Source organism: Thermobia domestica, chromosome 3 (genome assembly GCF_964235325.1).
Source record: "Thermobia domestica chromosome 3, izTheDome1.hap1.1, whole genome shotgun sequence".
Classification (NCBI taxonomy): Eukaryota; Metazoa; Arthropoda; class Insecta; order Zygentoma; family Lepismatidae; genus Thermobia; species Thermobia domestica.
In genome coordinates this window covers 9,487,296-9,501,838 of record NC_137456.1, presented here as the reverse complement: position 1 = coordinate 9,501,838, position 14,543 = coordinate 9,487,296, and the positions used below count along the sequence as shown (strand labels likewise).

The 14,543-nt window shown below is 38.4% G+C and overlaps 1 protein-coding gene across 1 annotated transcript; it reads left to right on the top strand.

The window, feature by feature from the left end:
* Positions 1-1,598: 1,598 nt before the first annotated feature.
* LOC145682396 (uncharacterized) lies at positions 1,599-11,171 on the top strand. The gene is made up of 2 exons (XM_081753999.1): positions 1,599-1,728; positions 7,719-11,171. The coding sequence occupies exons 1-2, from the start codon at positions 1,639-1,641 to the stop codon at positions 10,944-10,946; spliced, it is 3,318 nt and encodes a 1,105-aa protein (XP_081610125.1). The 5' UTR covers positions 1,599-1,638; the 3' UTR covers positions 10,947-11,171.
* Positions 11,172-14,543: the final 3,372 nt, after the last annotated feature.

The window sequence follows — 14,543 nt, the reverse complement described above, 5'->3', positions numbered from 1 at the left end:
CCAGGTCTGAACCGGTTTTGGGATCCAGGTCTGGAACCGGTTCTTCAGATCCAGGTGTGGAACCGGTTCCCAAGATCCGGTTCTGGAACCGGGTTTTCGGATCCAGTTCTGGAACCGGTTCTGAAAACCAGATCTCCAAGAAGCGGAAATGGTTCGCTAAAACCGGAACTTTGTGTACATTCCAACGCTAAACCCGAGCTGCTGGCAGGCTGTGAACAGTGTGCTAGATGAAATGGGGAAGGCGACAGGCAGGTGCCCAGGCGGCGTCCGCTTGTCTCATTTGGCTAAATAAACTGGGTAACTGGCAAACTCATTTGACTAAACAGGCAAACTGGCAAACTCATTTGGCTAAACACCCACTGGTGGACAATTTTTTTTTCTGGGGGCACAAGCGGGTCTGGGCGGGGAGGGCACAAGCGCATGGTCCTCTTTGCAGTGTTTTGAAGGGTGAACTTTGTGCCTCCTTTACGGGTCTTTGGAGGCTTTCGGATCCAGGTATGGAACCGGTTCCTAAGATCCGAGATCTGGAACCCTGTTTTCATATCCAGGTCTGGAACCGGTTCCTAAGATCTGGTTCTGGAACCGGGTTTTCGGACCCAGGTCTGGTGCCGTTTCCTAAGATCCGGTTTTGGAACCGGGCTTGCGGATCCAGGTCCGGAACCGTTTCCGGTTCTGAATTCGGATCTCCGAGAACCGGTTCCGCCGGAACCGGAACTTTGTGGGCATCCCTTGTACGAACCGGCTGAATAGCACCACTGGTTGTAAGTGTTAAAAGTAACAATGGTAATAATATGCAGAAGTATCCAGTTTTCTGAATTTATGTCCCTTGTTACGCAAATGCTGCTAGTCTCCAGGCATGGCATCAGTTGAATCTAGCGACCGTGGTTTGTTTGAATGATGTATGGTGGGACAGAGTTGTTCATCAAACCTCTTAATATTGAATCAACACTGAACATTCTGTATGATTGAGAATCGAACACAGGATTACGATACACTACGATCCGAACTTTTCAGTGTACGGGAGCAAATATTAAAATAATAAGTTTAATCTTAAAAATTAGTTTGAAACATATGAATGATTACCTTACAGAAGATATAGAATAATAGATCTGCTGTACCTCATGACCTGACGGAAGCATTTTTTAAAACTTATCACGTTACAAAATTTATTAGTTTTCATCAACAATATCCCAAAGTCCACTTGGGTTTCTGCTTCTCATGAAAGTATTAATCTTTAGAAGTTCTTGATAATCTTGAATTGCATGTATCCTTTTTTCTTTACAATTATTTTTCACTTTATTGATCTATTGATTTAGTTAATCACAAGCAAATACTTTTGATTGCATGCAATTAATGGATTCTGTTTTACTGGCTGACGATGGCAATTATCAAGGACGAAGCTACATCTGTAAGTTTTACCATAAAACAAGAAAAGTACACTCAATAAAATAATATAAAATTATATGGCTGTACAATTATGAGGGATTACTTCTTTCGATTGATATGGAAATTACGAGATAAACTAGTGGCAAGATGTCTACCTGCATTGAGTATATATACTGGGCTGAGTCTGCTGTCAAAGCATCGAAACTGCGACGACAGCAAACGCCAGGGACCAGTACCTTACAGTTTGGTACAATGGAGGCGTCCTCGGCTAGGTTCTTTGCGCTCCTTCTGTTCTTGGGAGTTTGGCTGGATTTAGCTCATTCCAGAGTTGTTCCAGCAGAGGTAAGCATTGTTTTCATTTATTAAGCTTATACCTTCTTCTTCTTCTTCTTGTTCACCTCAACCATAGGTTGGTGGGCAACATGGACATTTTAAAACTTTTTTCTCTCTCGGGAGAACTGTTTTATACTTTGATAAGGCCTCTTCTTCGTAACTGTATAAAGATATTCTATCCTTGATCTTCCTCTTCGTGGTTTTCCTTCTGCCTTTCCCTCTATCAACAAGGTGATCCAATCGGAGTGTTGAATAAGATGGCCAAGCATACTGTTTCTTGTTTGTCCTATCATCTTCACGATCTGTCGTCCTTCATTAGCTTCCTTTAGTCGGTCTTCATTCCTTTTACCTTTCGGTCCATGATGTGGGCATCATATTCTGAGCCAATGCCACATTTCAAATGCTTCTAGCTTGGATATTTCAGCTTTTCTCAATGTTCACGTCTCTGATCCGTAAAGCACCACGCTCCATACGAGAGTTTTAATCAACTTTTCTTTTTAACCCTTTAGTGGGCAGTGTTGTTCTCAAGCAACATCGCATTCTATTGCGTTATCCGCACAAATTATAACTTCAGTGATCATTTAATTGGCATTATTGCTTTCATACAATGGCATTATTGTTTTCATACAAGTAGGTATACAATCCCGTACTGATCAACTCATTGCTTTTTATATAATTTCTTATTGTTATCCATAAAATAGACTCAGTTTCTTTATTATTTGTTCTTAATGTGTTTTTACTTATATCTTAAGGTCGGAAGAGCAGAAGCAAATAAAACTATAAGCTAGAATGTTATACTTGATCAATGCAGAGGTGTATATCTACTTTTGGCCCACCCTGTACGATGATTTTAAAGATGAAAATCGATACTTTCATTCTCTGAGGTTTGGCAACTCTGACTGATAGGGAATCCTCTTCCTACGTACTATTGGCTGGGTGAATATTACACTGATGACTGAGTACTAGGTACACCGGAAGTTTTTCTTCTCAATTTCAACTACATCGAATGGATATCTTTTCATCGAGGTTTTATGCATACTAGCACAATGTAATCAAAATGTGCAGACAACTTTGCTCTTCATAATATATTTTAAATATTCTTAAAGAAATACCGCATATTTCAGAGCTACTTCAAGTTAGCGCCATGGCGTTTTGGGAGTTCATTCAAATCGCACAGAAAGATATAATTTTAATGTAGTTAGACGTATTCATTGTCTTGCACGGTGCTTTGGGAAAATTCTGCCAAAGATGCCGAATCGAAAATATTTGGGAAATACAGGTTATGGATTCCGTGTATAATGATCTGATTAATTGTATCATGAAGATCTTATTTATTCGTAGAGAATTATTAGAACAATATTATTGTTTAAAATGGCAAATCGTTATCATATTCGTTATTAAAGTTTTGGAGTGCCCCGTTTCTTATTTGTCAATTGATTTCCTTTATTGAATAGTTAATATAAAAAGCCACAGAATCAAGAGATTTATTCGGCAACTAGACCTAACCAGGGTGAGTTGATTTAAATCAGTCTGATTTTAATCACGATTTAAATCACCTGTTTTTTTAAAAAATAATTAAAAAAATGATTTAAATCAAATTCCGAAATAAATTAATTTAAAGCAAAAATAAGTAAAATCTCATTTCTCTTCTGTTATTTCGATTATGGAAGATAATAATCATAATACAATGAAACTCAAATGTATGTACAGAACAGTATGAAAACAAGTGTCATACAGAGGATGATTAGGGAAAATCTCGATTTGAACGGGTAACGGGGGGAATTGTGCTTTCTTCTCTTCGTAGCATAGGGTTTGTAAATCGTTAACTATTCTAACGGGGATATGACCATCGACATTTAAGACGAAAATTCTTTTGTGTTTGTGCGTCTGTTTGTTTATTCCCAGTGAAAGGGGCGTATTTAGGGGGGTCCGATTCTCTCTCCGAAACTTCCGGAGGGAGCTCATATGGTTCGGATTCCACGTTAATCAGTAGGTCCACGTCTCATATAGCCTCGCTGCTGAAAGGGACGCTAAACTAAACTCTCTCTCCGAAACTTAACAATTTTGTACATTTTACATAACTTTAGGCGAAATTTAAGTATTTTTTTATGTATTTCGTGCCGCAAGCTAGTTCTGGACTGCCTAATTTTTTATTTTTAAAAGTACGTCTCTGCTAAATATCAATAACTTTTGTAAAAAAAAGTGCCATGTTGATAAACGTTGCTGTACTTTTTTTCTTAATACTTAAGAAACATTATTTGGGATTGAAATACATTAACAATTGAGAAATAATTCAAAATTCAACCCCAATACTTTCACCTAAATGGCATAATTAACATTTATCACTAATTCCTAATGTTTTTCTTCAGTTCGCGATTTTCATTATACGAAGAAACGTGTGATTTAAATCAAAAATCGATTTAAATAAAGGAATCAACAATAAATATTTTTCAAATAAAAAAATTATAACTTTTTCCACTCTAGAGCTAACCAATCTGACAATTTCTTTTTCTTCTGAATTTACCCCGATGTTCTTAAACTCCCTTATTCTTTGCATTATTTTTTTTAAAAAAGATTTTTATATCGGCGTTAATTTATTAGCAGGACGTATAAATTCAATACTACTGTCAACCTCCTTGTATGAATTTGCAATCTATTAAAATTGAATAAAGAAGATATTGATGTAATTTGCTATATTTGTACTAATTCTAATATAGTACAAAACCCAGCAACGTGGTCCGCAACTAATTTTCAGTTCGGGGGCACGGTGGTTCAGTGATAGCGCGCTTACATCTTGTGTGTATGGACCGTGGTTCGATCCCTGCCAAGTTAGTTTGTGGTGGACAACATCGTGTACGTGGGTTGTTTTCGGGAGTACTCCCATTTCCTCCCATTTTCTCATTCCACCAAATTCTGCCATCGTCATTCATTTGTTTTAATCAGCCTCACAGGCATAATTATGGGACGTCAAACTCATATATTTCATTTCATTTCATTTTTAGTTCTTTATTTCTTATGTTTAATACACAGCGAATACTTTAATTCTTTCATAATGTATTTACCTTAAAGAACTGGTAAAATTTAAAAACAACTATACAGAAACTCAATATACTTTTCAGAATGAATTAAATTAATTACTACACCATAATATTGAAACCTAGTTTTAGTAAGAAAATATGCTAAAGGCATTTCCTTTTATTTCGAAAACATTCGTTCATTTTATACTGACGACAAAAGCAAATACCAGTAATCAGTGGCGTATTTAGGGGGGGGGGCTTCCGGGCTTAAGCCCCCCCCCCGAAATCTTACTTACTATAGTAAAGTATATGAAATATCTTGCAGAATTTTCATATTTTCAGCCAAAGCCCCCCCCGAAAGATAGCAAAGCCCCTCCCGAAACAAAATCGTAAATACGCCACTGCCAGTAATTCAAAACCAACAAATGTTTCTTCAATTCTTATGGTTTCAACATTGGCACTTAAAATACGTAGCAGCAACACAATCCAATCCAAAGCACTGACAACTACAAGTAGGCAACTTGAGGACCTTGAGACTTCATAGCTAATTGCGTTATTTTAAGGTCTGTAATTCTTATACAGTTCTGAATGGTAAAATGCTGTGTTACATCTATCAACTGCAAATCAAACTGCGCAATTCGTGTAAATTCGTAAGATAGTCTGGACTACTAAATAGTCCCAAAATTAGTGCATTTGTTCAGCGAGGAAACCATGTTAGTACAGTGTGGATTTTGGTTGCAGGTTGCATCAGACACGCTTTAATAAACAAGGTAGTACCTCTGTAAAACTAGAGGTTTTTTTTCACACTTCATAATATTCATTCTCCATTACTTCATTTATAACAAAAAACTTTTTAAAAAATACTTTTAATACTGATGAAAATTCTTTTAATTTTACCCATTGCGAAATTCTCACGCCGCAACCACCCGGTGAACTAAAGTTGGCCATGAAGAGAGGGAAATTATCTTTCATTACAATACTCAACCAATGGATGATAATCGGTCGTTATATAATCGAGACAAAATTCTGATCCCACTTTCAGCCTCACTATTATATTCAACAATCCATTTTAAAGCTAAAGAAAGTGAGGACGAAAATTTCGGGCATCTGAGTTAAAGTATGAATAAATTGTATTATCAGAATTAATCTACTTTCCCAATATAGAGTCTATTGCGTTCTTCAAGGTTTAACACGGGACCAAAATGTACTATAAACCACTATAAATAAACACCCCGACTAGTGAGGATAGAGGTCTGCAACCTTCTCGCAGTAACCCCTGCCAACTGTAATTCAGGAGTGTAGAAGCAAAACCTGTTAAATCCATTTTTCAATTTTGTCAGAAAACGAAACAATACCCCATCAGGATCCTGCCGCCTACAGTCGGAAAATTTGTCCATGCCGACTAAATGCCGCGATCAGATTGCCGGCGCCGGACACCGGCGTCTTTCTGCGAGATTTTCGACCACGACGAATAGTTGTTTTGCCGAGCAGTCGGCAAACAGCCAAAAATGAGCATTAAATGCGCCGGCGCCGCCGTCGAAAAGAGGCCAGCTCAAGGAGTTGGCAGAGGGTCGGAAAGAGACCTTTCCGAATGTTTTGCTGACTCTGACGGTCGGCAACAGTCGGCAAAGAGTCGGCAAAGGACATTTTATTTTACGATTTTCGACCGTTTGTCGCCTCGGCAAAAGGTCGGCAACTGTGAACAAGTAGATCGTCGTACCGCCGCGGCGATGGCGGCAATCCCTCTTTTCCGACCGAGACTTTCTGATGGGCAAGTGACTCCCTTATGTTTCAGAATTGTTGAACAATTCGTTTGTTTAGTGGTCACTACTTAATGCAGATGAGTGAAATCTACCACTAAAGAAAAACAATTGTTCAACAATTCTGAAACATAAGGGAGTCACTTTTGTTTCGTCTTCCTACAAAATTAAAAAATGGATTCATCAGGTTTTGCTTTTATCCCCCTGAATTGTTCTTCGCTAACTACAGAGCATTTCAAACTTGAAGACCTTTTATGATTGTAATCACCATATTGGATCCACCATTTTGAATTTTCTAATTTTGACGCCAGATTGTGAATCAGCTGTCGTAAAATCTCCCTGGCAGTATGTTCTCTTCTATATTAAATGATTTGTTTTCTGTCTATACTTGGAGACCTCCCCTAACATTCAAAGGGTGGTTTCTGAGCTTAAAGCCACATCATTGTGGAAATAAAAAACACGTTTCGATTATTTTTCGATCTTCTACAAGTATGCAAACTTTCATTCAAACTGGAGAGTTATACTTCCGTAAGTCTCCTTGTCACTCATTACAAGAAAATGTTAGTTGAAGATATATTTTTAATAACACATAAGAGTATGTATACTTTTCATACTCTGCAAACGAACAATTGTCTGCATTCAAGATCGAACGTGTGATTATTGTTCATATTGACTGCAGCAAAATTTGGATATTAATACCAAATATATGTATGCTTAAGTGTTAAAAGAATGGTACTATTGCAAAGAGAGGAGTAGATTGTTAATAATAGTTTCCGTTTGAGCTATCTAAATAATGTTCTTATGCAAAATGCACTTAAAATTAGTGTCAGCTGATAAGGAAAGTCACATTCGCATAAGTTAACATTTTTCACTACAAGCTAAACATATTACTACACATTTTATTGCTACAAGCAAAGGATAATATTACACATTTTATCGCTACAATCTGTATACAAGAATTATTATGCCTTTTCTTCTGTTAGTTTTTAGCGATAAAATGTTATTTTCTTTTTCCGATGTTACTTCCCTTAAGAATAGCTATTGCTCCAAATAAAACTCTAACGATTGTTATGTTCACTGGCTTTCTCTCTAAAGTGCAATTCCTTAGTTTAATGTTTACTGTTTCTTATCTTAATTCTGTAAAAATTATGAACAAACATACTTTAAAAACATTGCTATTTAAGGTTAATTACTCTACAATCGTGCTCTTATTCTCTTTCAGGCTTCCTATAGACTACCGAGTTTACTTCCGCTTCTACCTGACTTCTCATCTAATCAGGATCTAGTGAAACCAGCAGATGTGGATTCGCAAAGGCCAGTCGAAAAACCAATAGAAGAGAACCCTTCCAGTGGAATCCAGGTGATTCCAGGAGAATTGCCTCAAATATCTGTGAGGCCAGCTCTTCCGGAAAGCCCTGTTAAACTACCTGCAATTGAATCTGTTCCTGGAGATCTTACTGAAGAAGCCACCGATAATAAGATATCTGTGAAGCCTAGTGTCCCTGGTCTGGCTGTGCCACCTATTTTTGTTCTTCCCGAGGAATCAAGTGGAAACAATCCATCTACTAGACCGCTGCCTCCACCAGTTGCTGTTATTCCAGGAGACTTAACTGAGGAATCAAACGATGATAAGATATCTGTGAAGCCCAGTGTTCCTGGTCAGGCTGTACCACCCATTGTTATCCTACCTGAAGAACCAACTGGAAACCATCCATCTGTTAGACCACTGCCTCCCCCAGTTGCTGTTATTCCAGGAGAAGTCAGCGATGATAAAATATCTGTGAAGCCCAGTGTTCCTGGTCAGGCTGTACCACCCATTGCTATCTTGCCTGAAGAGCCGACTGGAAACCAACCATCCGTTAGACCAGTACCGCTACCAGATGTTGTTGTTATTCCAGGAGAAGTCAGCGATGATAAAATATCTGTGAAGCCCAGTGTTCCTGGTCAGGCTGTACCACCCATTGTTATCCTGCCTGAAGAACCAACTGGAAACCAACCATCTGTTAGACCATTGCCTCCCCCAGTTGCTGTTATTCCAGGAGAAGTCAGCGATGATAAAATATCTGTGAAGCCCAGTGTTCCTGGTCAGGCTGTACCACCCATTGCTATCCTGCCTGAAGAACCAACTGGAAACCAACCATCCGTTAGACCAGTACCGCTACCAGATGTTGTTGTTATTCCAGGAGAAGTCAGCGATGATAAAATATCTGTGAAGCCCAGTGTTCCTGGTCAGGCTGTACCACCCATTGCTATTCTACCTGAAGAACCAACTGGAAACCAACCATCTGTTAGACCATTGCCTCCCCCAGTTGCTGTTATTCCAGGAGAAGTCAGCGATGATAAAATATCTGTGAAGCCCAGTGTTCCTGGTCAGGCTGTACCACCCATTGCTATTCTACCTGAAGAACCAACTGGAAACCAACCATCCGTTAGACCAGTACCGCTGCCAGATGTTGTTGTTATTCCAGGAGAAGTCAGCGATGATAAAATATCTGTGAAGCCCAGTGTTCCTGGTCAGGCTGTACCACCGATTGCTATTCTACCTGAAGATCCAAGTGGAAACAAACCATCTGTTAGACCACTGCCTCTACCATCTGTAAAGCCAAGTAGACCTGGTGGCATTTCTCTACTTCCATTACTACCACAACTTCCAGGGGCTGGTAAACCATTACCAGGTGCTACTAAACCGATTCAAACCATTCCGGGAGACGTATCAGGAGGTATTTCTCTATTACCTTTGCCACCACAAGTTCCAGGTCCTGTTAAGCCATTGCCACTTCCCGAAGGAATTGAACAATATCCAATTGTAATTCCAGGTGTTGCAACTGACCCCAATGCACCTAAACTTCCAGAAATAAACTTGCCAGAACAATATCCAATTGTAATTCCAGGCGTAGCAACTGATCCAAATGCACCTAAACTTCCTGGAATCAACTTGCCAGCTGAAGAACCTGCAGAACAATATCCAATTGTAATTCCAGGTGTTGCAAGTGATCCCAATGCACCTAAGCTTCCTGGAATCAACTTGCCAGAACACTATCCAATTGTAATTCCAGGTGTTGCAACTGACCCCAATGCACCTAAGCTTCCTGGAATCAACTTGCCAGCTGAAGAACCTACAGAACAATATCCAATTGTAATTCCAGGTGTTGCAACTGATCCCAATGCACCTAAGCTTCCTGGAATAAACTTGCCAGAACAATATCCAATTGTAATTCCAGGTGTTTCAACTGATCCCAATGCACCTAAGCTTCCTGGAATAAACTTGCCAGAACAATATCCAATTGTAATTCCAGGTGTTGCAACTGATCCCAATGCACCTAAGCTTCCTGGAATCAACTTGCCAGCTGAAGAACCTGCAGAACAATATCCAATTGTAATTCCAGGTGTTGCAACTGATCCAAATGCACCTAAACTTCCTGGAATCAACTTGCCAGCTGAAGAACCTGCAGAACAATATCCAATTGTAATTCCAGGTGTTGCAACTGATCCCAATGCACCTAAACTTCCTGGAATAAACTTGCCAGAACAATATCCAATTGTAATTCCAGGTGTTGCAACTGATCCCAATGTACCTAAACTTCCTGGAATAAATTTGCCAGCTGAAGAACCTGCAGAACAATATCCAATTGTAATTCCAGGTGTTGCAAGTGATCCCAATGCTCCTAATCTTCCTGGAATATCTTCGGATTCTCCTGGAGGTATTTCTTTCTTGCCAATTGAAGTGCCTGGAGGAGGAATTCAGCTGTTTCCAATTAAAATTCCAGGTGTTGAAACTGACCCCAATGCACCTAAGCTTCCTGGAATAAACTTGCCAGAACAATATCCAATTGTAATTCCAGGTGTTGCAACTGATCCCAATGCACCTAAACTTCCTGGAATAAATTTGCCAGCTGAAGAACCTGCAGAACAATATCCAATTGTAATTCCAGGTGTTGCAAGTGATCCCAATGCTCCTAATCTTCCTGGAATATCTTCGGATTCTCCTGGAGGTATTTCTTTCTTGCCAATTGAAGTGCCTGGAGGAGGAATTCAGCTGTTTCCAATTAAAATTCCAGGTGTTGAAACTGACCCCAATGCACCTAAGCTTCCTGGAATCAATTTGCCCGCTGAAGAAGCTGTAGAAAAATATCCAATTGTAATTCCAGGTGTAGCAGCTGACCCCAATGCCCCTAAGCTTCCTGGAATATCTTCGAATTCTCCTGGAGGTGTTTCTTTCTTGCCAATTCAAGTACCTGGAGGGATTGAACAATATCCAATCAAAATTCCAGGTGTTGAAAGTGACCCAAATGCACCTAAGCTTCCTGGAATATCTTCTCCGGAAGAAGAAGCAGTAGAGGAACCGATTCTTCAACCTTGCTATGTGCAGCCCATGCCAATTCCCGGGAAGGTAACCGTCGATCGATCGCCACTGATTAAACCCCTTCAACCAGTTATTTATTTTCGCTGATAATAAATTTCTGATCACAATGTAACATTATATGACAGTAATGATAGTAAATCGTTTGCAAAATTATTCATTAGTGTTAATGCTAACTTTTCAATTGAAAGTTTGAAAGAATTTAATGTAAACAACTTAAATTCTTTTTATTAAAAACAATCAACTTTGTCTATTAGAAATCTATTTTTGCAGATATTTTTAATTCATAAATGTAATTCTTTGTAGTGATGAATAAAGCAAGAGAAAAGCAAATGTACTTGTGTTCTTTTTTGTTTCTTCATAATACTATTTAGAAAGTAGAGCACCTATTTTACCTGAGTTTATAAAGTTTTTTCAACAGAGAAGTAATTCAAGATATGAACTTAGAACCTGACATCGAATTTAAACCACATATACAAATACTCAGATGACTCATTTTATTGGTGTCTCTTTAAGCATCGTGATTCTTATGTACCATATTGTTCGACCTAAATGGGACAAACATGTTTTTCTTGTCTGAGTTGGTATGTATTTACCAATGATGGCCCGAACCGCCTCAAACATGTTGGGCTTTATGCAGAGTCGTTCTGACTCGTGATTAGTGTCATACTAAAGAGAAAGACTAAACTATGTTTTCTGTACTAATCAAGCCCTTAGTATGACACTAATCTTACGTCAAAACGACTCTGCATACGGCTCGTTATATCTTCTTACAAGGGAAGTATGAATGAGCTCATATCGAAACCTACCGTAAAATTTCACTCAGAGGAAGGAAGTTCCACAGAAAGACCACACACACACACACACACATACACACACACACACACACACACACACACACACACACACACACACACACACACACACACACACAAAAGCAGCTGCGTTTTCGAAGTGGAATTAACCAAAATGGCAGATTGAAATGTCGCGTATCCATGTCGACAATTGCACAATATGTTCAGTACGATCCCTTGTAAACGGTATGTTAATAATAAAAAGTCAATAACAACAATGTGGGTACATACTATACCTAAGGGAAAGTCGTACTATAAGGTGAACCTTGACAACAGCCATCTTGAAATCCGCCATCTTGAATTCAGCTCAAGTTTTGTAAATAGGAATATGGCAATATGATATATGATTTTGGGCTAGAATTTAAGCCGAAAAACAATGGTAGCAACAGTTTTAAGATACGTGCATTTGGTAAAAGGTTAAAGGCATATTTATTGTGTATGTTTGCATGTGCACAACTCCCGAATGAAGCAGATGTCCAAAAATAAGTTGTCGCTGTTGAAATGTAACTCCTACTTGATAGTTCCACAATACATTTCAATGAGGGACGAAAGAAAAGCAGAAATGAGACAGATCAGAGGAAAATTGCACATACAGCATTTAATATAACGATTTTCTTATCAGCGATTTTGGCTAAATTTTCGTATTATCTGGTCTACCTCCGCCCCTATTCAACCAATTTGGACCAAATTTGCAGACTAATCTCCTACAAGTGTGTAGCTTTGCTGAACTACATTTGGAACAAATTGGGAAAATATAGAGTGTGTTTCCTATATTTTTGTATTTTACAAATTGTTGGACAGCTGCTTCATTCGGGAGTTGTGCACATGCAAACATACACAATAAATATGCCTGTAACTTTATACCAAATGCATGCATCTTAATACTATTGCTACCATTGTTTTTCGGCTTAAATTCTATCCCAAAATGATGTATCATATTGCCCTATTCCTATTTACAAAACTTGAGCTGGATTCAAGATGGCTGCTGCCAAGGTTCACCTTATAGTACGACTTCCCCTTAGGTATAGTATGTACCAACATTGTTGTTATTGACTTTTTATTATTAAGAGGCCGTTTACAAGGGGTGGTACTGAACGTATTGTGCAATTGTCGACATGGATACGCGACATTTCAATCTGCCATTTTGGTTAATTCCACTTCGAAAACGCAGCTGCTTTTTTGTGTGTGGTCTTTCTGTGGGACTTACTTCCTCTGAGTGAAAATTTACGCTAGGTTTCGATATGGGCTCATTCATACTCCCCTTGTTAGAGGTAATGTGACTGATCGACCTTGACTATAATTTACTTGTTTGACTGGGTTTAGTGTAGCAGTAGCTCAGTTCTGAGCCTTTCAGTGTGGCAGCTGGTAGTTATAATGTTACGTTCCGTGTAACACGTGTTATTTTTGCTTCTTCAAAAATGGATATTACTCCGAAGAAGCATTCAAAAATAATCGCTGTTAATGAACACATTCTATGACTATGAGAAATATAGCGGTGTGGGCAAATCAAGTGTTTCAAGAATTTTAAGAGTATTTCAAGATTCCGAATAATCGTCTCCAAAAAGAAAAGGAAAATGTGGACGCGAGCGGAAAACTACTTCAAGAACTGATAAAATTCGAATAAGAAATAGCAAAATAAATCCAAAAAAGACAAGCACAGGCCTTCAAAGGGATATATTAGACTATGGTATTGAAGTGAGTACCTCATCTATACGGAAAAAGTTTGTAAAAGTTGGCCATTCTAAAAGTTAACTCAAACAATGTTCAAAAAACCTTTAGCATGGGCCAAAAAATACCGATCATAGATTATTAACGACTGACGGTAGGTGATTTTCAGTGATGAAACACATTTATTAGTTCAGAGATAAAAATCAAGTGTAGTTAGACGAAGTGAAGGTGGAACTATGCAACCAGATCATATCCAACAGACTAAAACATTTCTAAACAGATTTTTTTTTTAACACAACAAATGGCATTTGTGACGATTTGCAGACTCCATTTTTAATTATTTAGCTCGTAATTTTCACACAAAGATGAGATCTGCTCGCACTATAAGTTAGTGGATGTCACAAAAGTATTATAAACAAATTACACCATGACTTTCATGGGAAAAGTGGATTAACCTAGGGGAAAATGACAACATAAATTGAAATTATTTAGTTTATTATACAACTAAAATGGTAGTATACATCACATTTAATTTAGGTATTTTACAAAATTAATTAGTAAAAGTAGTGATATTTGCCTCTTCAGTGATCTTTGACTACATTATCATAATTTGAAGAACTAAATAGACTTTCAAGTATTTGAGTTAGCAAAGATAAAAAAAAAAATGAATTACGAGTATGCGACGTTTACTCTTATTCGTGAGAGTTTTACTATCAACTGATGAATCATTTTGCAGTGCTGACTGACATATTATTACTTGAGCTCAAAATAGCAAATGTGCATGTACATACCTTGAATAGAAGTCTTGTTACACCCTGCAACTTGGTGTCCCGAAGGTCTGAGTTCTTATACACGTCGTCACTACGTCGTTGCCGCCCGAATGAAATTATCTAGACCTTGAGGTCCCTTTTTATTATTTTTGCAAGGGCCACTCCCAAACCGCACATCAGACATCACATCCTGGTCGTCAGATTCACAAATATGGAAACTTATTGCTCTCTGCATTCTGATTGGCTATTAGCAAGTAACCGCACCCAAAAATTATGGCGTGATCCAGCACACACGTGGATGGCGTGACTGTTACCGCCGGAAGATTTCAATAACAGGATTTCCAGAATTATCCACATTTATCTATGACTGGTCCAGAGATTCTTAACTATTAACC